General features: G+C 44.5%; 1 protein-coding gene across 3 annotated transcripts in view; it reads right to left on the reverse strand.

The window, feature by feature from the left end:
* MKLN1 (muskelin 1) overlaps positions 1-25,036 on the reverse strand; it is a 111,071-nt gene extending 86,035 nt beyond the window's left edge. For 2 of the 3 annotated variants that reach the window (XM_084809059.1, XM_084809058.1), the window contains exons 1-3: positions 24,593-24,723; positions 6,530-6,599; positions 2,529-2,671 (exon numbers count right to left, since the gene is read on the reverse strand). In XM_084809059.1, the coding sequence (XP_084665185.1) occupies positions 2,529-2,671; positions 6,530-6,599; positions 24,593-24,702 (323 nt within the window). In that variant the 5' untranslated portion in view covers positions 24,703-24,723. Of the gene's footprint in view, positions 1-2,528; positions 2,672-6,529; positions 6,600-24,592; positions 24,724-24,891 lie in introns of those variants that run through there. The other variant, XM_084809061.1, reaches the window with a different exon arrangement.
* Positions 25,037-25,715: the final 679 nt, after the last annotated feature.

The following is a 25,715-nucleotide window of genomic DNA, read 5'->3' on the forward strand; positions in this document are numbered from 1 at the left end:
AGCACCCTTCATCAGATATTGTTTTCTCTATAGTTGTGTCCCAGCTTTGGAACTCTCTCTGTAGGGAGACTCACCTGGCTTCTTTCCTTGCAAGTTCTTGGGCAGACTATTATTTCCCTTTGAGCTTTTGAGGGAGCACGCTGTTTACCCTCCATCTTTTGTTTTTTAAATCATGCAGTTTTTCTCTTTGTTCTGCTCAGCTGCTGTGTTTTTATGCTGCTACATTTGTATGATGGGTTTTCTTATATTTGAGTTGCTTTGTAGATCATTTTTATGGAAAGTTAGCACAGTTATTTTAGTTTAAATGAACGAAGGAGTAAGAAGGGACTAAGGCAAGCAGGAGGAAAGAGGGAGTTGTCCAGAGCAAGGAATCTGAGATAGGAAGGAATAAAGAATGAGCATAGAAGAGCATAAGATGTGATTAGGCACCACAGAGGTGAGGAAGGAGGAAGTTCTTGAGCTGTTTTGAAATAACTAGACACATTTTGGGATTCTAGTATTGTAATAATCTCATAAGGAGCTATGCTCAGGGTAAAGTATTTGCTTTTTGCCAGTGGCTTGTAAAGCAGTGAGTTGTCTGGGGTTCCGATGAGGTTCCAGAACTGGGACTGTAGCCTGAGTGAACCAGGGGCTTTCCCACAGGAACCAAAAGGAACTTCCTTCAGATCCAGCTAGATAAGTGCTCAGCCTAACTCATCACTACATGGCTAACAGAGCTGCCAAACCTAAAATCATGCATGAGTGTTAAAAGTATGAAATTTGGCAAACATATATTGACCCATACTAAACATTTTTTGATATGGATCCCTGTAAGAAATATACCTCGAATGGAGGAGCAAGGGAGGAGAGACAGAGACTAACAAATTTGTTATTCTGTCTTTTAGTACATGGCCCAGGAGAAAAACTCTTGCCATATGTGATCAACAATACTGGATGGGATTTTTAACATGGTCTACACCCCAAGAGATGGAAAGTCAGTGGCAGACTTGTAGCAATCACGGGGTTTGCATATAATCACAATTTGCCAAGGGCCATTTCACCAATTTACCAGGGGCAAATCTTACCAAGGACCAGCCTTGCCATGCAGCAAGATGAAGCAACCTGCTTAAGGCAGCACCAGCAAAGAGTGTGTGTGTGTGGGGGGGGTGTCCAGGACCCAGATCAGCCACACCTCCACTACAAGTTGCCACAGCAACACTTCTAGCCACACTACATTTGGGCATCAGACACCGTCAAGCATAGTGCCACTATAGCAATAATAGCTAAATTGTGTTCAAATAAATCCAGAACTGGGAGTTTGCACCCCAAACTAAGCCTTGGGTCTCCCCATATTATATAACAAAACCTCAAGGAGAGTAGCTTCTACAGGATGCCACAGACCTGCATCCAGCCCAACACTTCGTCAGAGCCCAAGCATATCCATGCTAATATCCAACATAAAGGTGTCCCCAACCAGTCGTGTCCGACTCTAGGGTGAGGTGCTCATCCCCGTTTCTAAGCCGAAGAGCCAGCGCTGTCCGAAGACACTTCCGTGGTCATGTGGCCGGCATGACTGAACACCGAGGTGCACGGAACGCTGTTACCTTTCCCGCCGAGGTGGTACCTATTTATCTACTTGCAATTTCTTGCTTTCGAACTGCTAGGTTGGCAGAAGCTGGGACTGAAGACGGGAGCTCACTCCGTCACGCGGCACTCGGGTCTCGAACTGCTGACCTGCCGACCTTCCAGTCTGCAGTTCAGCGTCTTAACCACTAAGCCACCGCGGCCCTAATATATCCAACACACATAGAAATTAATATTGAACTTGAGGTGTGAACCGACCATGAGCTTAGGGCCACCCCAAATAATACAGCCAAACTGCCCCTACAAGCTGGCATGCCATCGCATTTGTCAAAATGTTTTGTTTGGGTGAAAAATGCTGTCAAGCGCAGGGGACCTTACAATCCTATTGGGAGCTTACATGCACCACTGGAAACAGTTACCCAATTTGCATGATCAAAACAGGACATCATGTCCTGTTGTAGGGTTATTTGAGGGTTGTTTTCCCCTCAAACAAGACATGCCACCCAGGTTCAGATAACACCAGCCACACCTGAGTGGGTAATTAGGGAAAGAGCGCCTGGCATGCACCAGGGATTAAAATAGGCCACTATGGGTTATTTAATGGGCAAACTGGCCCATTCTCTTGATGCAGAGGAGATCTGCTCTTAAGAAAGAAGTATAAACATTTAAAAAACACATCTATTTCAAAACTGAAGTGGAGATGAGGTGAAATCCATTCAGAAAACATTTAGGGATAATCCCTGCATGTCCATGGCATGTTTGATGCTTTTAACCCAAAGGACATGATTTAGTCAAAACTCCTGGCTTTTTACCACTCCACCAGTTGTGAGTGAAAAATGGAAGCATAAACCAAGCAGAAGGGGGGGGTCCTTCACTAGAGCACATTTCAGTGATGAGTATAATCAGCTCTATTAGTCCTGCAATGAAAAACATAAAAAACATGACCAGACATTGAAATATCTTACCTTGATAACAGATCTGTCATGTTTTCTTCATTCATCCCACCAAAAACTTTAAACTTCTTTAAATTACAGACATGGGTCTTTTCATATTTGCCAAATGTGATACTCTGGACTATGGCAGGTCTTTCAAGTTTTAAGATGAGATACTAGAGAGGATAAAAGATATGGATTTTTGTTCTTGTTTTACATTTGACATATAACAATGCCAAAGCATTCAGCACTAACGAGAATCTTAAAACAAACCAAAGGACAGTGTAAGAGGAATATGTTAATTGGGTATGAAAATTCTGTTCCGCACTTCTTCCGACCACCCTAATGGAGGAAACGAAGAGGAGAGCCTTTTCACACATTACACAGTAGCAAATCTGGGCTCAAAATAGAGTGTACATATGACAAGGAGTGGGAGCCACTCAATCTTACTTCTCTGATGAACGTATGATGCACATGTTTCCAAACATTTCACACAATACTTTTTTAGATAATACATTTTGTGCAGATCCTCTTAAAAACGTAAGAACCTAAGAAGAGCCATGTTCGATCAGGCCAAGGGCCCATCTAGTCCAGCGTTCTCTTCACATAGTGGCCAACCAGCTGTCGACCGGGAACCCACAAGCATGCGCACAACAGCACCCTCCCACCCACGTTCCCCAGCAACTGGTGTACATACGCTCACTGCCTCTGGCACTGGAGGTAGCACAGAGCGATCAAGATTAGTAGCCATTGATAGCCCTTTCCTCCAGGAATTGGTCCAACCCCCTTTAAAAGCCATCCAAATTGGTGGCCATCACTACACCCTGTGGTAGCAAGTTCCATAGTTTAACTATGCTCTGTGTGAAGAAGTACTTCCTTTTATCTGTCCTGAATCTCCCACCAATCAGCTTCATAGGATGACCCTGAGTTCTAGTATTTTGAAAGAGAGAGAAAAATGTCTCCACATTCTCCACACCATGCATAATTTTGTAGACCTCTATCATGTCTCCCATTGCCCTTGCCCTCCTTTTTTCCAAGCTAAATCCCAGCTGTTGTAACCTTCTCTCATAGAGGAGATGTTCCAGCCCCTTGATCACTTAATTGCCCTTTTCTGCAATTGTTCCAGCTCTACAATATCTTTTTTTAGGTGTGGTGACCAGAAAGGGGACACAGTATTCCAAGTGTGGTCGCACCATAGATTTGTATAGGGGCAGTATGATATTGGCAGTTTTATTCTCAATTCCTTTTCTAATTATGCCTAACATGCAGTTTGCCTTTTTTACAGTGGCCACACACTGTGTTGACATCTTCATTGAGCTGTCCACCACAGTCCCAAGATCTCTTTCCTGGTTGGTCACTGCTAGCTCAAATCCCATCAGGCTATACTTAAGTTGAGATTTTTTGCCCCAATGTGCATCACTTTACACTGGCTTACACTGAACCGTGTTTGCCATTTAGATGCCCATTCTCCCAGTTTGGTGAGGTCCTTCTGGAGTCTTCACAATCCCTTTTTGTTTTAACCACCCTTAATAATTTGGTGTCATCCACAAACTTGGCCACTTCACTGCTCACTCCTAATTACAGATCATTTACGAACAGGTTGAAAAGCATTGATCCTAATACAGATCCCTGTGGGACCCCACTACTTATTTGCCTCCATTGGGAGAATTTAGCATTTATTCCTATTCTCTGCTTTCTGTTCTTTAACCACTTACTGATCCATAAGAGGACCTGCCCTGTTATTCCATGACTGCTAAGTTTGTTCAGGAGTATTTGGTGAGGGACTTTGTCAAAAACCTTTTCGAAGTCCAAGTAAACAACGTCTACTGGATCACTCCTGTCTACATGTTTACTGCAGTTTATTGGAAATTTTCTGGCTGCTGTGTATTGTTATTATAGTAAAGCAGTTCTGCTTTCAATCTGTGAAATTTTATCAATATAATGTTTTTATGGATTTTTCATGTTGCAAGTCATCCTGTGGGCTTTTATGAGCTATGCCTGCAAGATATACGTTTTAAAAAATGATTGTAAAATCCTTAGGTGAATACCTAGCTTGAGAATCAATGATAGAAAGGCAGGGTACAAACACTAGTAATTAATTAATTAATTACGTATGAATTGACCCCAAGTGCACAGGTAGGCAACATACAAGGATGCCCGTTTGCACATAATGCGAGTGCATCCCTGTTGTCAATGAATAAAATGGCCTCCAGATAAGATATTCACCACTACAAAGATTAACTCATTTCATGAGAAAATGCTTCATACTACGAGGTGCAATATGGCCTTTAGAAATTTTGACGAGTGAAGCCAGCATAACATTCTGGTTTTAGTCTGCTTGTATTGTTTACTGTGGTTTTAATGTTTTATATATTTTGAATAGTTTTATTGTGTGCTCTTTGGTTTTAATTTTTGTGAACCGCCCAGGGAGCTTCAGCTATTGGGCGGTATAGAAATGAAATAAATAAATTAAATAAATAAATAAATAAAATAATAAATAACACATCACATGGTACAAGGGAAGACATACACCCTACACTTCCATTTCAAAAGTGATGTACCATCTCTCACCACCCAGCCAGTCCTTTTGCCAAATTCCAGCCCAAGAATTACCCATTCATACATTCAGAAAATAAGTTTCATTGCTCAGTAGGCTGCCAGTCACCACGCACCTGCGGAGCACCTGATACAGCAAAGCCCCAAATTCACTTAAAGCCTCTAGGGTGCTATAACAATACAAAATTGCATAATACCCTCAAGGCAACGTTAATGTACTGTTATCACATTGCTGAGTATCAAAAAAAGGAATTTTTGCCAAGAGGAACTATTAAAGGCTATCTGGTAGATGCACAGAGGAAGCGTAGAACAGGATTACTTAGCTGGTTATTTTTAGCTGGAATACTAGGTTTGTTTGTTTTTAAAACTAAGTTCAGAGATACATTTTGCTCAAAATTAATGCTAAAAATAAACGGGATAAAACCCCATCAGTAGCCTAAGTCCTACCCACATCAGAATCAGTGCTTCCTCAGGAAATCCACTAGTCCTTTACAGGTGACAAATTAAGAGAGAAAGCTCATATAGCCCTTTCATCCCCAAGAATCCAAGTATACTAAAGTTGGCTTGCAGGTAAAGGAACTGTTTCCTGCACCACGCTTCCCCCTCCCATCACCACTCATAGAATCACAGAATCGTAGGGTTGGAAGGGGCCTATAAGACCATCAAGTCCAACCTGCTCAATGCAGGAATCCAAGTCAGAGCATCCCTGACAGATGGCTGTCCAGCCTCATCTTGAATGCCTCCAGTGTGGGAGAGCCCACTCCTGCCCCTATCCCCCAGGAAAAGCTAATGAGGAAAAAGAAGTAACCGATACATGGGGGGAAAGTTCCAGGTAGTTGGGCTGGGAGTTGGGAGATCTGGGTTCTCGTCCCCACCTGACCATGGAAGCTCAATGGGTGACTTTGGGCCAGTCACACACTCAGAACAACCTACCTCACAGGGTTGTTGTAATAAATAAAACTGAAAGGGGGGGGGGAGATTATGTACACCACCTTGGGTTCCTTAAGGAGGAAAAAAGGTGGGATATAAATGTAATTAATAAATGAATAAATTAAATACTAGCACCTAGGCATCAAGGATTCCTTTTATGGCACAGTGTGCTTTGCCCACTCATGACTTCTTAAAATTTGTAAGCTGCCTGTTTCCCAGCAATATGCTGGATGGCTACTTTACCACTCTTGTCTGTTCAAGGGATCCCTTCAAGATGTTGGTTCCTCCTTCAGCCTATTCTACGCCAGGGTCTCAGGCCAGAGCAAAAAAACCTCATGATAAGAATCAAGAACCAACACAGATCTAATTAGATAATATTCACAGTTTAAATACAAACACTAATGCCACCCACTGAAAACCAACCCAGGCAGAATGGCCTTGCAATACAGCAGATAAGTCCAGATAGTTCAGAGAAGTTACTTTTGGTGGTGGTGGTGGTGGTGGTGATTAAGAGATTCAAAATTCTGAAGTAAAATTAAAGCACTTACTTGTGGAGGGTAGTTGCTTTCAGAAGACCACCGTGAAGACTGATCATTGGGCTTGTCCACTAAAATATTCCTAAAAGACACAAACAAAAGTTCACGGCACTTGATTAGTTTCCAAAGTCCTATTCCAACAAAGCACAGCTACTATGTAGAAAGACTGTTTTCCTCCTATATGTTCCCTGCATACTACTGTGCATTATCAGACAATACCACTTCTTCCCTGAGCCTATTCTGAATTAGGACTGCCTTTCAAATCCAATGCAAACTGTTGGTTCCCCTCCAGGGGTAAACAACCTGGTACTCTCCAGATCTTTTGGACTACAACTCACATAAGCCCCAGGCAGCCTGACTAATGGTCAGAGACGATGATGTTGTAATCCAGAAAATCTGGAGGGCACCAGCTTGCCTATCCCTGCACCACTCCCCATCCTGACCAGATGCTCCTAACTTCCAAAAGAGGATTCAGATCTGCCCACAGCAAGGTATGAAAATCCAACCTTTCTTCCAGTAATAATGTAAATCCCATTTTACCCCAGTGCCCACACTAGACATTTTAAACATGGGAGGAAATGAAGAAATGGGCTTCAATTGACTTTTATTACCTAAAACAGCAACTCCTGCCTTACTAATATAAAGACTGCCTAATTTCTCACTGGCAAAACAAGCACCTGTGCTTCAACCAGGATGGAAAACATTTCTGAGAATGGATCAACTTTATATTCCCCAAAATGGAGGATGCAACATTTTCTCCCACATCCTTCTTCCCAGGGTACCCAAGGGTGGCAGAGCCCTCCTCTAAATATCATATGACCGGCAGACGACTCCTCCCACACATGGGACTAACTAGACTGGATCTGTAGATGACGTGATACCATCCAGTCACCTTTTTTCCCCTCCCCTCCTCCCTCTGACCTTTTTAATGTCATGCTTGATGAAGAGATCTGGCATTCTTGAAAGCTTGTGCGCGGACACACACACACAGAATCATATTTTAGTTGGCCTAACAAAGATAATGCAGCAAAATAGATTTTGGCATTTCACCACCATCCAGTTGCTGGCGGCAGCCTCTTCCCTGCCCCCAGTAGCTGTTTGAAGACCAACTATCTTACCTGTGGCTGCTTATACAGAGCTGAGAGAGGTGCAATGTTCAGTGCCTGTAGTGCACTATGAATTAATATTTTTTATAAATCCTGTAATTATCCTGTGAATAGCACAAGTATATTGTAGGACACTGCCATCTGTGGTGGAACTTTTAAAACAGAATTTAGTCTATAGGTTACAAGGGACACATAGCTATCATTCAAACCATAATCAGCATAATACTCGTTTCATCAAAAATTCTAAAGTGACATTATTTTGCCACAAAAATTCTGACATTTTGCATCTGTCAAAAATACTTCAATTGTTATACTTTGTGTGTGTGGAAAAATAAAATAGTCAAAATTTAACTACTATTTTTTTTGTCAATTCTAATTATTTGTATTTCTCAGAATGATTTGGTTTTATGATGTTTTTGAATTTATTTTTCATTCCATATTTTAATTTTTAATTCCATATTTTAATATGTCACCATTCACTATGAAGAGGAGATCTGAAAGTGGCGCAAGCAACAGACGGCATAAACAAGTAAGTGAAACAGCAGCTACAGCATCAAGCTCAAGATCATTTTTCAGCACATCTTACTCAATGATTAGTGCTACAATGAAACCCCTGCAACTCCAATAGACAGTATTTCAATACTAATACATGAGCATGAAGACAGTGTTCAAGAAAGTGATGTGCTATCAGATGCAGAAGAAGATTCTATATATGATTTGGCAGAAGGAAGTACCACGGACAACAAAACTTCAGCAATAGCAACAGGGAATGCCAATATCTAACCATGATGACAGTATACAAACAGATGTGTTAGCAACAGCACCAAGGAAGTCAATGTTACATCTGGAAGCTTCTGGTTTTGCTCATGTGTCACTAAAGACCATGTGCTCTGAAGTGTGTGTCCATAAAACAGAGCCATTACTCACCCTTCGGCTTGCAAATAAAGTGGATGTGCACAGTAATTCTACTTTACAAAAGCTTCCCTGCAACATCACCTAAAGTAGACATTATTTTCACTCATCGCAGGCAACCAGATGAGTGCCTATTTATAACTTCAGTCTTGAGGCAAGAGGTATCAAACAAGGTGGCAATCTAGAACTGCCCTCCAGCTCATCCAACACCAAGCTGCCAAGTTTTTGCATAGTTGGAGTATACACAGCACAAGATGTCAGCCCAGGTTTCACTCAGAAAGCTCTGCACATCTTAAATAACCTTGGCAACTAGGGGAAGGATTACCTGAAATATAGTCATCTCTGAGGCTTTTCTGATTTCTTTCTTTTTTTAAGAAGATCAGCAGACTGTACTGTATGCAGTTAAACACATTCAAGAAATACGGTCCTAGTTCCAGATTCTGTTAGAGGACACAGAACATAGATACTATTCTACTCTGTTTTAAAGCCAGGTTTAAGATCTGGAGATCTCCAAAGTTTGCACAATTTTTGTGACCTTTGAGTTGGCATAATAAAGGTATTGCACTAATACGGATTTTGGAATTTTTATTATGGTCAACACAGCTACCTCTGCTTTTTTTGTGATTTGGGGAATACAGAATTTAGCCATTCAACAGCAGGACCCAACATCTGAGGAAGAGGATTTCATACCACCTGAAACTGAGACTTTATTCTCTGATGGTTCATCCCCTCCAACTACTAGGTATGGCACTGAATTTGGCTTTTACGTACTTTCTTTTACCTAGAATAGCATCAAAAATTATCTCTAGCTTTGTTAATAAAAGATTACCAAGTTACTCTCTACTTCTGTTTTCAAGAAAACTGGTTCGCTCAGAATGGAGACAGTTCTGAGTCAACATGTGGATTTTACATTTTCAAAAATGGAGAATCAGCATTGGTCTGCCACTTTCTTGCTTCCAGTAGGTCTAGGGACAGTGAAACCTGAAAGTGCCTGATTTGAATGTTTGCAACCCTTCCTCCACCATATCATCTTAAGACTCTGACTGGCAGACATCCTGACTTCAATATGAAGTCAGCCTAACTTCTTTTTCTCCTATACTCCCCCACCCAACCTGCTTTTTGTAACATCTTGCCTGATTAAGAGATCTGTAGATCTAAAAAACATGCATATTTTTGTGCCCTTTCAGTTGGTCTAATAAAGGTATTACACTAATATGGATTTTGGGAACTCTATAGTGGTTCACATCTTCTCAAAGAGTTACCTAAAAATGGCATAAGGAAAAGCACTGAGAAACTTTCTGCTTATCTCCAAAAGATATGAATCAAGTAGGTACTAACAGCTCCTAGTAAGCTAGTGAAGTCTAATTCCAGGGCTTCGCAGTCATAGCCTGCAGAGACACATACAGTCAGGGCCAGAAATATTGGAACAAGGATAACTGTTTTGGCAGTTGGCCTCTGTACACCACCACATTGAAGTTGAAAGGAAACACACCCAGATGGGAGCGAAGTCAGGACTTTCAGCTGTAATTCAAGGGGTTTGACAAAAGTGGGGCACTACCCATTCAGGAAGGACAGCCAGTGGCATACACACACACCCATTGTTGGAGCTCATAAGTAATGGAACAAACCAACATCATTTCAAACTTAAGGATCGCCTTCAATACCTGGATGAAAATCCTTTGCAGTCAAGGACTGCCTGAAGTCTGGAACCCATGACCAAACGCTGAGTTTCCTCCCTCGAGATGCTTTGCCAGACCTTTACTGCAGCTGCCTTCAACTGCTGCTTGTTTGTGGGTCTTTCTGTCTTCAGTCTTGTCTTCAGTAAGTGAAAAGCATGCTCTATTGGGTGGAGATCAGGTGACTGACTTGGCCATTGAGGAACATCCCACTTCTTTGCCTGGAGAAACTCTTGGGTAGCTTTTGCTGTATGTTTTGGGTCATTATCCATCTGCAATATGAAGTGGCGTCCCTACCAGTTTGGCAGCATTCGGCTGAATCTGAGCAGAAAGTCTAGCCCTATACACTTCAGAATTCATCCTGCTGCTTTTATCAGCAGTCAGGTCATCAATAAATACCAGTGACCCGGCTCCACTGGCAGCCATACATGCCCATGCCATAACACTGCCTCCATCATGTTTGACAGATGATGTGGTATGCTTTGGATCATGAGCTGTTCCTTTCCTTCTCCATACTTTTCCCATCTTTCTGGTACAATCTTGGTTTCATCAGTCCAAAGAATCTTATTCCAGAACTGGGCAGGCTTTTTTAGGTGTTTGCTGGCAAAGGCTAATCTGGCCTTTCTGTTCTTGAGCATTACCAGTGGTTTGCACCTTGTTGTGAAGCCTCTGTATTTACATTCATAAAGCCATCTCTTGACTGTAGATGTTGACAATGACATGCCTACCTCCTCAAGAGCATTCTTGACCTGGCTAGATGTTGTGAAAGGGTTCCTCTTCACCATGAGGGGAATTCTGTGGTCATCCACTTTAGCAGTCTTCCATGGTCTTCCAGGCCTTTTGCTGTTGCTGAGCTTGCCAGTTAAGTCCTTCTTCTTCAGGATGTTCCAAACTGTTGTGTTGGCCACTCCCAATGTTTTTGCTATCTCTCTGGTTTATTTTGTTTCCTCAGCCTAATGATGGCCTCCTTCACTCGCAGAGACACCTCTTTGGACCTCATGTTCAGAGTTCCAGTGAACAGCTGCCAAATGCAAATGTAACACTCAGAACCACCTCTAGTCCTTTTATCTGCTTGATTGGTCATGGGGTGCCCAGGAAACAGGCCACCCCTGGCCATGCAGCTGCTTGTCAGCCATTCATTCCATTACTTATGAGCCACCAACAATGGGGGGGGGGATGCCACTGGCTGTACTTCCTGAATGGGTAGTGCCCCACTTTTGTCAAACCCCTTGAATTATAGCTGAAAGTCCTGACTTCACTCCCATCTGGTTGTGTTTCCTTTCAACGCCAATGTGGTGGTGTACAGAGGCCAACTGCCAAAACAGTTATCCTTGTTCCAATATTTCTGGCCCTGACTGTACTTCTATGTTCCTCTGGCTTTACTCATTGCCAAGTAATGATGATGCCTGCATCATCATCTAGCAAAGCTGAAGTCAGAGAGTGTTATGCCAATAGGTCAAATTATTTCATGCCGCACTGGCCATTATAACTTGGCTCTTATTTTGAAGATAATCATAGATACAATGCACATCTCAGAGTCATTCTCAAGAAAACACAAAATACATTAAAAAGATATTACTAAGGTTATTGCCCCAACTTTTTTTAAATAAAAACCCCCCTATGCACATCTATATAAAACTGAGTAGGGATTAAAGCTTGGAAGAAAAAACACATTTGATTTTTGATTATGCCTGTGTATGTCACAGCAGGCACCAATTTAGAAGTATGGTTTTTCTACACCAATTCCTGTCACCTTCAATTCCTATTAAAAACTAAAATGTTTAAAATCTAGAACCCCTTTCAAGTTAATCAAAGGGTTTACCTGATTCATGTAACTGATCAATCAAGTAAACACTGCAGCCCTAGATATTACCAAAACACAGCAAAAGAAATAAGAGACCTCATGGCCAGTTATTGCAAGCTGGGTACCTGGCAATCTACAACACTGGATACTATGATTTGTGGACCTCTACAACTTAATGGCTAGTGCCAAGTTAGATGCTGCAAACCCAGCTTGACATTCCCACTCAGCTATTAAGTCCACTCAGTGGCCTTGGGTAAGCCATTATCTCTCTGTAGCATCCATGACAGGTTGCTATAAAGGAAATATGCAGGTTTGAGCTCTTTGGAGGATACTTTGCGCCTGTGAATTGAGATCTGCTGGGGAGGCCTTTTTTATTATACCACCACCTAATAAAAGTCCACACTTCCAGAAGTTGTAATAGGGCTTTCTCAGGAGTGGCACCCCTGCTCTAGAATACTCTAGAGGTTAGACTTGCACCAGCATTTTTGACAGGGCCATCAGATGGTTAGACCTATCCATTAGAGCAAGATAGTTGACAGGTGGTATATATGGAACTTTTGATAATGACCAGATCTTGTGCATTTGTGTTAGTTTTAATTATACACTGTATATTGTGACCCACCCTGGGATTATTTTGTGATTAAGGGCAGGATATACATTTTATAAATAAATACATAAATAAAATTTGAAAAGGGAAACACATGTTACATAAATCTGTATCCTGTGAGCTACAGATTTCTTAAAGTGCACTCCTCCTCACTTCAAACCAGAATTACGTGGACATCAGCCTCCTACATCCACATTAGAAATATGAAGACTTGGGGCTCCAACGGAAAGCAAAAAGAAAAAAATCAGAAGCCCACATGTGTCACCAGTCAACAAAACTCATGGAGATGCCCAAGCATAGGTTGCTTCAAAAATGCATGTACATTGCTAGATTTCCCTTTTCCCCCACCATAGAAGAAGGAACTGCTGCTGCTCAAATAAAGAGGGCTTGATGGCAAAGCTCTTTGGGAGAAGGGGTTTGTGTCAGAAGACTTATCCAAGTCCTAAGAAACATATTCCTTCTCAAAGCAGCTGTCTATAGTAAGCCAATAGTAGCTTCTTCCTACTGTCTGTACACCAGCATTTAAGGGAATGTAGAGTTCTACCACTGGAACTCTTTTCCTTCCAAGAAGAAACATCTTCCAGAATATATTTATGGCTATTTTTACTGCATTTGGTGGGAACAAGTATTTGCTTTCTTTTACCTTCCAGTTTATCAGGGCAGCTAACAGTACTTTAAAAATATACAAATACCATGTGAAGAGGGGGTGGGGGCGCACGGTGCCACAGCTTCAGTGATGTAAGATGCACTTCCTAATCATGACATCCCTCACCGGATTGTTGTTAGGATGAAAAGAATGACAGAACACAGTAGAGAATCAGTAGCCTGATCCAGCTGTTTACCCAGACATGTTTACTCAGAAGTAAACTCCACTTCCAAGTAAGTGTACTTTTAGGACTGCTGTCTTATTACTAAGGGTGCACAAGCATGTGCTAACTCTCTCTCTCCATTCCATATCCTGCTCTGGCCAGCCCTCCTGCCTCCCCACACCCCCTTACAGAGCATGGAACACCACAGAGACAAGACCTGGCCCAGTGCAGGAACACCGCCCTCCTGTGGGTTGTGCAAGAGCCTGAACCTCCCTCACTCTGGCCCACTTGCCTGCCCCTCTACAGGCTGTGTGCACACCCACACAGCACCTGGGAGATTGCCCATGAGCCAAGCCTGACCTCCCCTGCCCTCACAACCCCACATTCCAGCCCACCTGCATTCAGCTCCCTGCACAGAAAGCAAACATGGAGATGCTGCAGGCCAGGAGCACAGAGTGGGGCAGAACATGATGCAGGTCAGAAAGTTTTCCAAAACAGAAACATTTCCAGCGCTTTTTTTGCAGGAAATTTTCTGTTACATAAGTTCATTTGTAACAACGAACAGATGCCAATTGCAAATACAGTATTAGGCAAGCATGGCAGTTTCAAAGTTGTAATTAATGTTTTTCAGGAATGATTATCCCTAGCAAGTATGTGAGAGAATGCATATATGTCATTTTGAGAGAGAAAGAGAGAGAGAGAGAGAGGGAGGGAGGGAGGTCTCAGTGTGAAATGGAACTAATCAATAGTGGCAGCAACACTGAAGGTGCCCCAACGACCTCAATGGAGGAGAGTTGAACTCTACTGAAAAAGATGAGTGGCTGTCAGCATATCATACACAGTTCTTTGGATTGCTAAAATTAGCACAGCCTTCCCCAAGGAAGTTATGCTGACTGAAGGATGCTGGGAGTTGTAGTCCATCACATCTGGAGGGCACCAGGTTGGGGAAGGCTGAATTAGCGTGTCAACAATTTTCAGTACCTTTGTTTCTTTCTTACATTTAAACAATGCAAGGGAAGTACATGCTATTGTGTTTAAATTTTGACAAGTATTCCCATTCAAATTTCAACACACCATTTAAATCACATTAATTATGCTTTAATTTTCCCCCCTCAGCTATGTCAGGTCAAATACTTTATATTAACATGGGTACTTTAGCTTTGTTGTTTATTAAATAGAAGTACAATAAATATGCTAAATTAAATCACTCTCTAGGGCATCAGTAAATGCAAACTAAACACTTTTAACCTAATTTGCATAGGAAGATTTTCTGGAAATTTTTGAATTGGAAATTTTCCAGAAAACTCACATCAATGGGGACAGATGACATGGCCAGCCAAAGACTCCGTTTTCCTCCCAGCCCCCAATCTATTAAGTAGAAGATGGGGAGAGGAATCGGGCTGTGGGGTACTTCCTCGAAGTCCAATCATTCCCTCTCCACTCCTTTTAGGCCTCAAGCTGAAGGAAAGGAAGCAGGAGGCTGGAACAGATTGACTGGTTACCAGGGAAGTTCCATTGCAACGATGGGGGAGGCTGCCATCTCCCTACTTCTATTCCAGAGATGCATGCCCATCTGTGAGGGAGCACAGCTGCTGCTACACCATGCTTCAACTATGCCATGCAGAGAAAAGTGTCCACTGCCCACACAGAGCTTTGATGTAAGATGCAAGAGTGTGAGAAACATCTGGTCAAGCAGATGCAGAAGCATGCAGCCACCACATCCCACAGAAATCACCCTGATACATGCCTACAACTCATTCAAAATGATGTACATATGTTGCCACCCACAGCAGGCCTTCAGATATAGGGCAGGTGATAAACAATCAGCAACCCAGATCAAAGGACATCCCCAGACAACAAAGTATTAAATGAACTGCAATTAAGCAACAGGAGTGGGTGAAACTTGAATGTTACCAAGAGGCTCTGAGCTTTTTTTTTGGGGGGGGGTGCTTGCTCCAAACTAAGCAGACATGCTTTTGCAGGAAGATGCATGCCCAATAAAAACATCTTTCACAGATAGTTGTTTAGGCACCATTTGCATCAGAACTCCAAACTGATGCTTGACAGCATCTTAATTCTACAAAACAAACCATCTTAAATTGGCTCGTAGAGCATTGGGAAGTACTCCATAAGAAGGCCTAACTATTGCTAGCAGTTTTATCAGGCATTTTATAGATTGCCTTAATTTTGGTATGTCCATGGAAGCCCAAGACTTCCCTTGTTAAAATATTTAAAATGTGCACACTTCTGTGAACAGTAATGCACCTTTTATGACCAGAAGCCTTTCAACAAGATCCACACACCCTATACTCTGTGTAGCCTCAAAAAAACACCCTACTGTAATTATAAAGGAGATTATTTAGCCATTAAAAGCTGAATCATGCACATAAAAAGTTGTGGGTTGGCTCTTTTTTAATGAGTTCTGTTTGCATGGAATTAAGATGACCATAGCAGAAACACTTTGCGCTCTCTCCATTTCAGAAAACACAGCTGAAGAAAACAGTGTAGCTGCAATTTTCTTACTTTTTAACACACAGAATGCTTGGGGAGGAGACAAGAAACTAAATTGGCTGAGCAGGCATTCAAAAAACAAATCTTGTCCTTTGAAAGTTTTGAATGGGGTGATCAGACATAATCGATCAGAAGTGTTCAATCATTAATATCTTCAATATACTAAAGGACCAAACAACTAAATCTTCCAGGGCTGCATAAAGACACGAATAGCTAAATGTCAGGAGCACTCCCATTTTCAGGCAGTAAAACCATCCTCTCTCAACTAGTATTTGCTTTGCTTAGTCTTACGTATACCAATTTTATTGCAACACTTTATTAGTAATATGAAAAAAAATCCTACTCAACAATAATAACTGCATTACCTATAGCTACAAGGAAAAAAAAGAGGGGTCTCTTTTGGAGCATGGCTGAATTACAGCGATCACCAAAACCAGTCAAGAGCTTTTCCAACTCAGGTAGACCAGGCTTGCTAGTGGAACTTCAAATCACATTGCTCCTGTCCTTGTTATGTGTTTACAAGGAGAACAGCAAGCCATCCTCTGAAGCTCTAGAAAAAGTAACACATCCTTCTTGACTGACATTTTGATTTATCATATAGCAGCTGCCATACTATGCATAATATCACAACCACCATGTGCCCTGGACTTTGGCCAACACTGCTAGGCTGTTCTATAATATATAAGATAAGAAGCTGTTTTGCAGGGAGCAAGGCCATTGGTCAACCTAGCCCAGTATTATCTGCTCCAACTGGCTGCAGCTCTCCAAGGTCTCATGCAGAGAGAGGTCTTCCACTGCCCTGATATCTGTGATTCTTTAACTGGAGATGTCAGGGCTTGAATGTGGGGTTTTATCCATGTAGTGCATGCATTCACTCACACAACTACGTGCCCTGCTACACATTATAACTATTAGCTATATGGAGTTTCCAGTCTTCCTTCCGGAAGCTAAAGATAGTTCATATGGGGATTTTATGGATTCTCCTGTCCAGCCCCAACCAAGCAGAGACCTGTTTAACTTCTGAAACATCACCACATAAGTGGACAGAGAGCCATGCCCATTTCCTTCACCCAGGAGAAAATAAGATGTAAATTTATCTGCTTTGCTCCGACGTAAAGTCTGTTGGTTCTTGAGCAAAACCATTTGGGCCAAAAAAAGAAAAGCAAGATGCATTAATCAATGGGAGAAAAATCCAAATAGAAAAATCCTAGTAACTCAAGTCACTAAGATTGTGACCTGACAGAGTCTCAACTTCTGAAGTGTCTTCTTCTGGATGACAATCCTAGCTGTCCAGTTACAGCTCAGCCAAGCCGAATTTGCAGTTCTCAGTCCAACACAATTTATTCTGTTCTTTAAGGGAATGAAGGCAGACTTTGCTGCATGCCACTTTACAGGTTCTCCCGCTGCCTTCATACAAATAGTAAAAAGGACAATGAAAAGTAAGCAAGAGCTCAGGTAAAGTACTAAAGTTTGCATGCTACATTTCTGCAAGAATTATCCCCCATACATACCTTGTTTTTTCTTCCTTCTGCTTTGCTAGGCAGACATTACTTTTCCCCAGCATGCCCCTGCTCACACACCCAACTGATAATTGCTTGTAAGTAGGAACAGCCAAAAACAGTAAGAATTACCCAATGCCTTGGCTATATGTTTACAAGGAGAACAGCAAGGGACACTGGATTGCCAGGGAAAGAATTGCCAGGGAACAACCCCAAGCACAGAGAAGCTGAAGAGATGCTACAGAACCCCAGGAAAGGAAGCCTACGTGCAGCAAAGGTCAGGATGCACCTGATCTCGTCTGATCTCAGAAGCTAAGCAGGGTCAGCCCTGGTTAGTACTTTGATGGGAGACCGCCTGGGAATCAGGCTTCCTGCACTGAGCAGGGGGTTGGACTCGATGGTCTTGTAGGCCCCTTCCAACCCTATAATTCTATGATTCTTCTATGATTCTATAATTAATTAAAACAGCTAACATAGGTAGATGATAGGTAGCAGCCTTGGGATAGGGGAGGCCTCAGTTCAAATCCCCACCTACTCATGAAGCTCTAGTTACCTAAAGTGTACTCGCGGCCTCATCTACCTGAAAGGGTTGTTGCAAGGATAAATAACCTGCCCTGAGCTCTACCTAGAAAGACTGAATGTGATACCTAAAGAAATAGAAAGCTCCTGAGCTTCCCACTGGCCCAGTACATTAATCTGAATCATTAACACTGGCTTACTCACTGCCTACTGGACAGAAGTCGTGAGTGTGTACTCAGTATAATGAGCTCAAGCCTTTAGGGAATTTGAGAAGCTGAGAGAGGCGGAGGGCATTGTGGATAACACATTCCAGGTCCTGATAGCAGCATCCCAATCCCTGGCTGACTGGACTGCATGCAGCCCAATAAACTGAAGCTCAATCCAGACGAGGTACTGTTAGTTCATCTACCCAGCTGAGTGGTGTTCAACCTGTTCTGGAGGGAGTTGTCCTCTACCTGAAGGATCAGGTGCGCAGCTTGGCTGTGCTTCTGAATCCATCATTGTCACTGTAGACACAGGTGGCATCAGTGGTTAGAATGCCACTAATGCCACACCTTTTATCAGCTGAGGCCGATACACCAGCTGTGACCTTATCTGGACAGAGATAGCCCAGCCACAGTTATCCATGATCAGGTAACCTCCTGGCTGGCTTACTGCAATGCACTGTACATGGAGCTACCTTTGCAAATTATTCGGAAGCTTCAGTTAGTCCAAACCAGAACTGCTAGGCTACTAACTGGGACTACGGAGGGAGCAATCCTATTGGGATAGGCGGCTGCCTGCGAACTCAGGAATCTACCCTTTCCTCCGCGCTCCAGCCATCCTGCATTCGCAGCTAGATGGCTGATTTCGGCTGTCTGGCCACAGGATGTCAGAAAGTGGGTGGGGCAGCCGGACAATGCATAGGAAGCATCATACCGGCACTTCCTCACTCCCCACCCCCTTTTGCCCTGCTCCTCACTGCTCTTACAAGCACAGAGCCTGGGGACAATCTGTGCCGCCTATGAGGCAGCAGGGGAGGGGGCAGGGTGATGGCTCCCTGGGAACCAACCTCAGAGTGTGGGCTCCAAGGTCAGTTCCTGGAAACCAACCAATCCTATGGCTGTCTAGCCACTGTCTAGCGGCCACAGGACTGTGCCCTAACTGGTTGATATAATCATGTGATGCCAGTGCTTTGTCAGCTGCACAGGCTTCCAGTCCATTTCCAGGCCCAATTCAAAGGGTTGGCATTGCCCTTTACATTCCTAAGTGGCTTGGGGCCAGAGTATCTAAAGGACTGTGTCCTCCCATATGTACCTCCCTTAGATCATCTTCTGAAGCTGCCCTCCTCATGCTGCCCCCATGGAATGAGGCTAGGCAGGTAGCTATAAGAGAGAGACAGCCTTCTTAGTTGTGGTGTCCCATTAATGAAATATCCTCTGCAAGGAGGCTCACTTGGTACCTGTACTTATCTTTTGGGCACCAAGGGAAGACATTTCTCTTCCTCTAAGCATTTTAGAATTGTACTACGTATGTGTTGATTTTAACCTGTTTTAAACTTGCTTTATTGTGTGAGCCACCCCAAGTACTTTATGCTATACAGCAGCATAAATATAAAATAAATAAATTCAAATCATCTCAGTCTTCAACACAGACATTGCATTAATGTGTTTAGCATCTTTCCTGCCCTTCCCCAGAAAATGGGTGCAGAGATCAAACTGGTTGATACTGGAAATGTAAAACTACCTCCTGAATGTGTGTACCAATATTTATCCAATTTCCTCAACATTCAAAGGGGATGTTGCAATACCAATAAACAGAGAATGTCTGAGAGGCTAGAACCAAAGACCTCAACCAATGAGTTTGGACAAACCCATTTTTAAACAACTGTTATTGAAACTGGTCTCTCAGCATCATGGGGGAATATATGGTTAATGTAGGGGAAAATGTTGGACATAGGCCATAGTAGTAGCATGTCTTAGTTAGATTAGCTTTCATATGTCCCTATGCACAGTAAGCAACTCATTTGGAAGCAACCAATACAATCTCACCAAATGCACTTCAAACAGTAGGCAGTCTCCAAAGTTTTATCATCAAAGACATGCAAAACAGAGGTCCAAGGCCATGGGCTTCAGGTAGGGTCCATTTCTGTGCAATTGCTCAACAAAACATACTTCCAAGAAACCATGTTTGGTTCTGTGTGAGCTACAAGAAATTGGAGTGTTAAGTGCCATCTCTGATCCACGCCACCTCCTATTCCTACGTGCCTTTCAAAATTATATCTCAGTCCCACACTGCTAGAAATTTACATTTTTCAGTTAAGAGCCAATATTATTCTGCGTCCTAAGCAACAAGACACCTTGTTTTCACTTGTATTGTCTGTTTAGTTGCATCCCAAACCACTGCTCTCAAAGGGAGATCATTACTGCAGTCCACTGGGTATCTCATTGTCACCTCTATGCAATTCTGTATTTGTCAATAACCCTCAAGAAACCTGAACAACTCTGCTGATAAAAGACTGATAGAGGAAAAGAACTGAGGCCCAATAAGTCATTACTGATATTAACCTGATGATAGTTCCTTTGGGAAAAAAAGTCCTGAAATACTTTCAGAACACAAAATGCAAAGTCATGCAGCACAAATCTGGAAAGACAAAGACGGTGACATGCACTCTTTAGGTAGGGCTTGCCCAAAAGGTGTACGCAGCAGTCAAGAGAAGAGTGAGCTCTTACTCCCCCACCCACCTCCCAGTTATACACCTCTGAACAGGGCAGGGCAAGAGAGCCCTAACCCAAAACAGACAACAGAGTACTCAACTGCCATTTCTGATCATTTTTATCATTTCTGTAGGATCAAAGGAGGCAGTTTCTTTCTGTACGTTTCTGTGACAATCTTAAAGCATGCTCTGGCTCTCCAAAAGCCATCCCCTTTCCCTTGACTTCCACTAACTTGTCATATCTGTATGTGGAGACACAGAACTTTAGTCACATCTTGGGAAGGCTCATCATGGAAATTGGAGAACTAGGCAGTCAGAATGAAGGACAGACTTACAGAGGCCAGCCTAAAAGCTATATTTCTAGGACAACCTAATACATCAATGTAAACAAGCAAATACAGATTGTCAAAGGCTGTGACAAATACTACATAAATGGACATCTTCTCAATAAACTATGCTTATTTTGGAGGTAAACTCTTCTTACAGGTTATCATGGCAACCAAATTAGAGAAAAGTTAACAAATTGAGCCTATCCAACAGTGTTTTCCTCTCCCATCTCCAATGGCCTCGACCACAGTTTTTAATGGACCACACCCAGGAAAGAGAAATTGTGCCACAAACCAATGGCTGTCCATACATTTCCCTTTATTTCACTTCAAATTGGTAGTTCCGTATCAGTACCCAGTTATTCCAGGAAACACAGAATTCACAAGACTCAATCAAAGGTCTTTCTCCAAGCTGACCCATCAAAACCAAGCACCCTAGCCATTTTCAAGGGCAAATGTTGGTTGCCCTATGATCAGAAACTCCACATCCGGGAAAGGCACTTGATGCTGATCAGCATGGGGGAGATTAACAACCTACATTCCCCATGCAGGCTTCTGTTGTTCTTGGCAGTCCAATCAACAGACCAGGACTAGCCAAGTATCAGTCCCAGCTGCACAGTCTGTGTGATGGGCTTTTGAACGCCTCTAAGTTATCTTCTTCAGTGAGGAATGCTTCTTGTATGTTCTCTACATTTCCAGGTTTCTACTACAGCATTAAATTAATAACACAGAAAAGTGCTGTGCAGATACATCCTAAAAATTAGCACAACCCAGCAGATCAAAGGGGGGTGTAATCACTCCTAAAGTTAAAAAAAAAAAAAACACTCTTTACAAATAAGAGCAAAGCATCTTGTCTCTCAGGGACAAAATCCGATACACATGGAGCACAGAAGTCACTTCCAACAGTAAATATTCAGTGAACAAACAGCACATGAGCTTTCAAGTCTAAATTGACTTCAGAGTCCAAAAGTGAAAGGTGAAATAATGTCACAGAAATCTAGTTCTGTTTACTTTATCTTTCTCTCCCCCACACCCCCCCGTCTCACCCACACTAACTGAGTGGTAGAACGAGGCCCAACCATATCTTACTCAGTCATAGGAACATAAAAGCTGCCTTACACCGAGTCGGACCATTGGTCCATCCAGCCTAGTATTGTCAACACTGACTGGCAGCGGCTCTCCAGGGTTTCAGGCTTGAATTATGTTAACAGAGAGAGTGTGAATAGATGCAAATGTCTTTCTGTTGAAAACAAATTAGCCACAGCCTGCATCAGAATCACGCATAGGCCACATGCACTGAAATCATTCCAAGTGTTAGATAACTCCATTTTCCAAATGCCAAGCCAACCATCTTGGGCAGACCCCTATTTTCCTGGCATCAATTCTAATTCCATTCTGAAAGCCAGTACCTTCCTACCTTCTCCATTGTCAGTCTTGCAAAACACCCTAACCTTACCTTTCCCACAAATCCTGCTTGACCTCCACACAGGTTCAGGTACTGAAGATCTTTGTATTTTAACAGCCCACCTTTGACTTGGCCCTAAGTCCTCCAGCTTCCAACATTCAAGACAGTTTGTCCCCTTTCTGCCTCAACCCTAGGCCATGTAGCCCTTTTCTACATATCCAACCCCACTCCAAACTATGCATCCCAAGGACATTCCACCTCCAGATACTGTCAAGTAATTTTATTACAGCATGAGTATACATGGCATCTTATAAAGTAATAAGACAGAGGCAGCTCCCTGCCCCCAGCAGCTTAAAAACTAAATCTGCAACATGTTTGCGCCCCCTTGCATTCTTGCAACCCCCCTCATCCCACACACACACTGCCATCCCTCCCACTTCCCCAGCATACTGCTGAACCTCTTGTCTGCCCCACCCTTAACTTCAATGCACGCATTTCAGAAAGATAATCAGATTAAGTCTGTTGTAAGAAAAAAGTCCTGTGGCATTTTAAATTGCATGGCTTAGATAGGACCCCACTCCATCACACACAAAGTCTGCTTTGTGGGTTGTTTCCCCACCACCAGAGGTTGGCCACAATAACTGTTAGTTTTGGTAAACTAAAACCACAGAAAGACTGGTGGTGGTGGTGTGGTTTGTTCCCCTCAGTGCTCAGCTCATTCCCTTCTCAACCCCAGCCATGCCTTCCTCAAGAGACACACATCACAACATCACACAGCATCCTGCAGAACCAAACACAGCCTTAGCCAGTACTCAAATTATGAGGGAAAGTGTAATAGGACCCACTCATGAAATCCCCCCAGGCCAGACCCACCCCTCACTCCTCTCTCAATGAGAGGGATTGCAAGAATGCAAAGGGAAGCAAGAATGCCCCTGCTTGAGCATTCTAAAAAAATCTGCACTTAAGGGGGATCATCACAAAAGGGGGACAGATCCTCAATCCCTCACAGTTCAAACCCTGGGTCCCTTAACCTATTTCCCACCCCAGATTACTCTTTAGAAAAACCCTCCCCAACCTGGCACCCTCCAGAGGGCGTTGGGCTACAATTCCCACCCCCCTCAGCTGGGGTGATGGGGGTTGTAGTCCAACGCATCTGGAGGGCACCAGTTTGGGGAGGGCTGCTCTAGACCCAACAGAAAACCCCCCACACACATACAAACATTCCCCTAAGACTACTTCCAATGCCTGTCCCCTTTCACCCCAAAGTCTACTATATCTGAGAGCCAGTGTGGTGTAGTGGTTAGAGTGTTAGACTAGGCCTGGGGAGACCCGGGTTCTAGATCCCACTAGGCCATGAAGCTCACCAACTCTCAGCCTAACCTACCTCACAGGGTTGTTGTGAGGATAAAACAGAAAGGAGGAGGATCGTGTAAGCTGCCTTGGGCCCCTTGCAACAAGAAAAAAGGCAGGACATAAATGTAATAAGAACGCAGATAAAACAGATTTAACAAAATCCATACATCCCTACTTGAAAGCCAGTGCGGTGCTGTGGTTAGGGTGTTGGGCTGGGACTCGGGTGATCCGGGTTCAAATCCCCACCCAGCCATGAATCTCACTTCGGGCCAGTCACTGATTCGCACCCTAGCCTACCTCGCAGGGTTGTTGTCGGGACAAAGTTGGAGGGAAGGAAGAGGAGGAGACCCACGTACACAGCCCTGGGCTCCTTGCGAGAGGAAAAAAGGCGGGACATAAACGTAGTAAGAACACGGGTGGCACAAGTTTAACAAAATCCATACATCTCTACTCGAGAGCCAGTGTGGCGCAGCAGTCGGGGGGTTGGGCTGGGGCTCGGGTGAAGCGCGTCCAAACCCCCACCCGGCCATGAAGGTCAGTCGCCGACTCTCGCCCTAACCTACCTCGCAGGGCTGTTGTCAGGGCAACAATGGGGGGGGGAGGGGGGGAGCCATGTACGCAGCCTCGGGCCCCTTGCGAGAAGGAAAGAGGCGGGGCGCGAACGTAACAACCGCATGAATAACTGCACGAAACGCCTCTCCCGCCCCCGGCTGGAGAAACCCCCTCCAGGCTCTCGCGGCACACGCCGCCCCTCCCCTCCCCCCCTCCCCTCCCCTCCCCCCCCAGGCCCCCTGCCCGCCCCCCACACGCCCCGCGGCCTCGCCGGGGGGCGCCGCGGAAGCGGGCCACTCACTCGGGCAGGTACGTGGAGGAGAAGCTGCTCCAGCGGTGCAGGGCGTAGGCCAGGGCGCGGCTCTCGGGGGGCCCGCCGGGGCCGAAGCCTGAGGCCGCAGCCGCCGCCATCTTGTCAGCAGCAGCGGCAGCAGCGACGGGGGGGGGGCGGCGGCGGCGCCGTAGAGCGAGGGCGGAACGCGGGGTCCCCTGCGCGCGCGCGCGCGCGCCCGCTTCCGGCTCCCGCGCGAGCCGAAGCGGGGCGCGCCGCCCCAGGCCGGGCAAAAAGGAGAGACGCGGCGCCGCTCTGCCCCTCCGCACCTCTGTGGTGGCCTGGCTGAGCTTCACTGTCCGACGGGTGTCGCTCCCCGTCGCCCCCCCCCGTCCCCCGCCAGCGACGTGCGTACGCCGTGCGCAGGGGTTCGATGGGGAACCGGAAGTATGTCTCGACTTTTCGCCGCAGTCTGCGAGCCTCTTGGGAGAGGGGCGAGGGAAGAAGGGGCGGGGCGGGGCGGAGCGGCTCTTAAAGGGGCCGCCGCGCGCTTTTGAACGCCTCCCCAGTCCTCTGTCCGGTCCGGCTTCGTTGAGTCCCTGGGCAGGGCGAGCGTGGGGAGGGGGAGGCTCACGCGTGCTGTCGCCCCCTGTTGTTGCCTTATGGTGTGTGTGAGCCGCTTTGCTTTTATTGAGAGAGAGGAGCAAATGTAGTCATTGAGCACATTTCTAGTCCGCCCGCTCCCTAGCGTTCTCCGGGCGTATTACAGCCAGTAATATCTCTCTGCCCCGCTCTGCCTACAGACGGCTGTTTCGAGAGGCCGGTAGCCCCGTTGGCCTGAGTTGCAGCAAAAGCAACGCAGAGCCTCGTGACAGCGTCAAGGCTGAAGGCGCGCTCCGGCCCATGTTTCGGCAGAGAAAGGGCCTGCAACTCCCGGCATGCCCCAACATAGCTGGGAGTTGCGAGACTTTTGTTTCTGCCGACGTACCCTAAGTGCGTGTCTTTCGCACCAGGCTCCGGTTGGGGGATCTCAGGGGTCTAGTAAAAAAAAAAAAAAAGGAAATCGACCCGGCAAGCCTGAAGTCTGACCACCCCTGATTTACCATACACTCCAGTCCGCCAGGCTCAAACACGGCCTCCTACCTCCACCCCT

Source organism: Heloderma suspectum, chromosome 7 (genome assembly GCF_057233095.1).
Source record: "Heloderma suspectum isolate Gila_16-S chromosome 7, 16-S_ref, whole genome shotgun sequence".
Lineage (NCBI taxonomy): Eukaryota > Metazoa > Chordata > Lepidosauria > Squamata > Helodermatidae > Heloderma > Heloderma suspectum.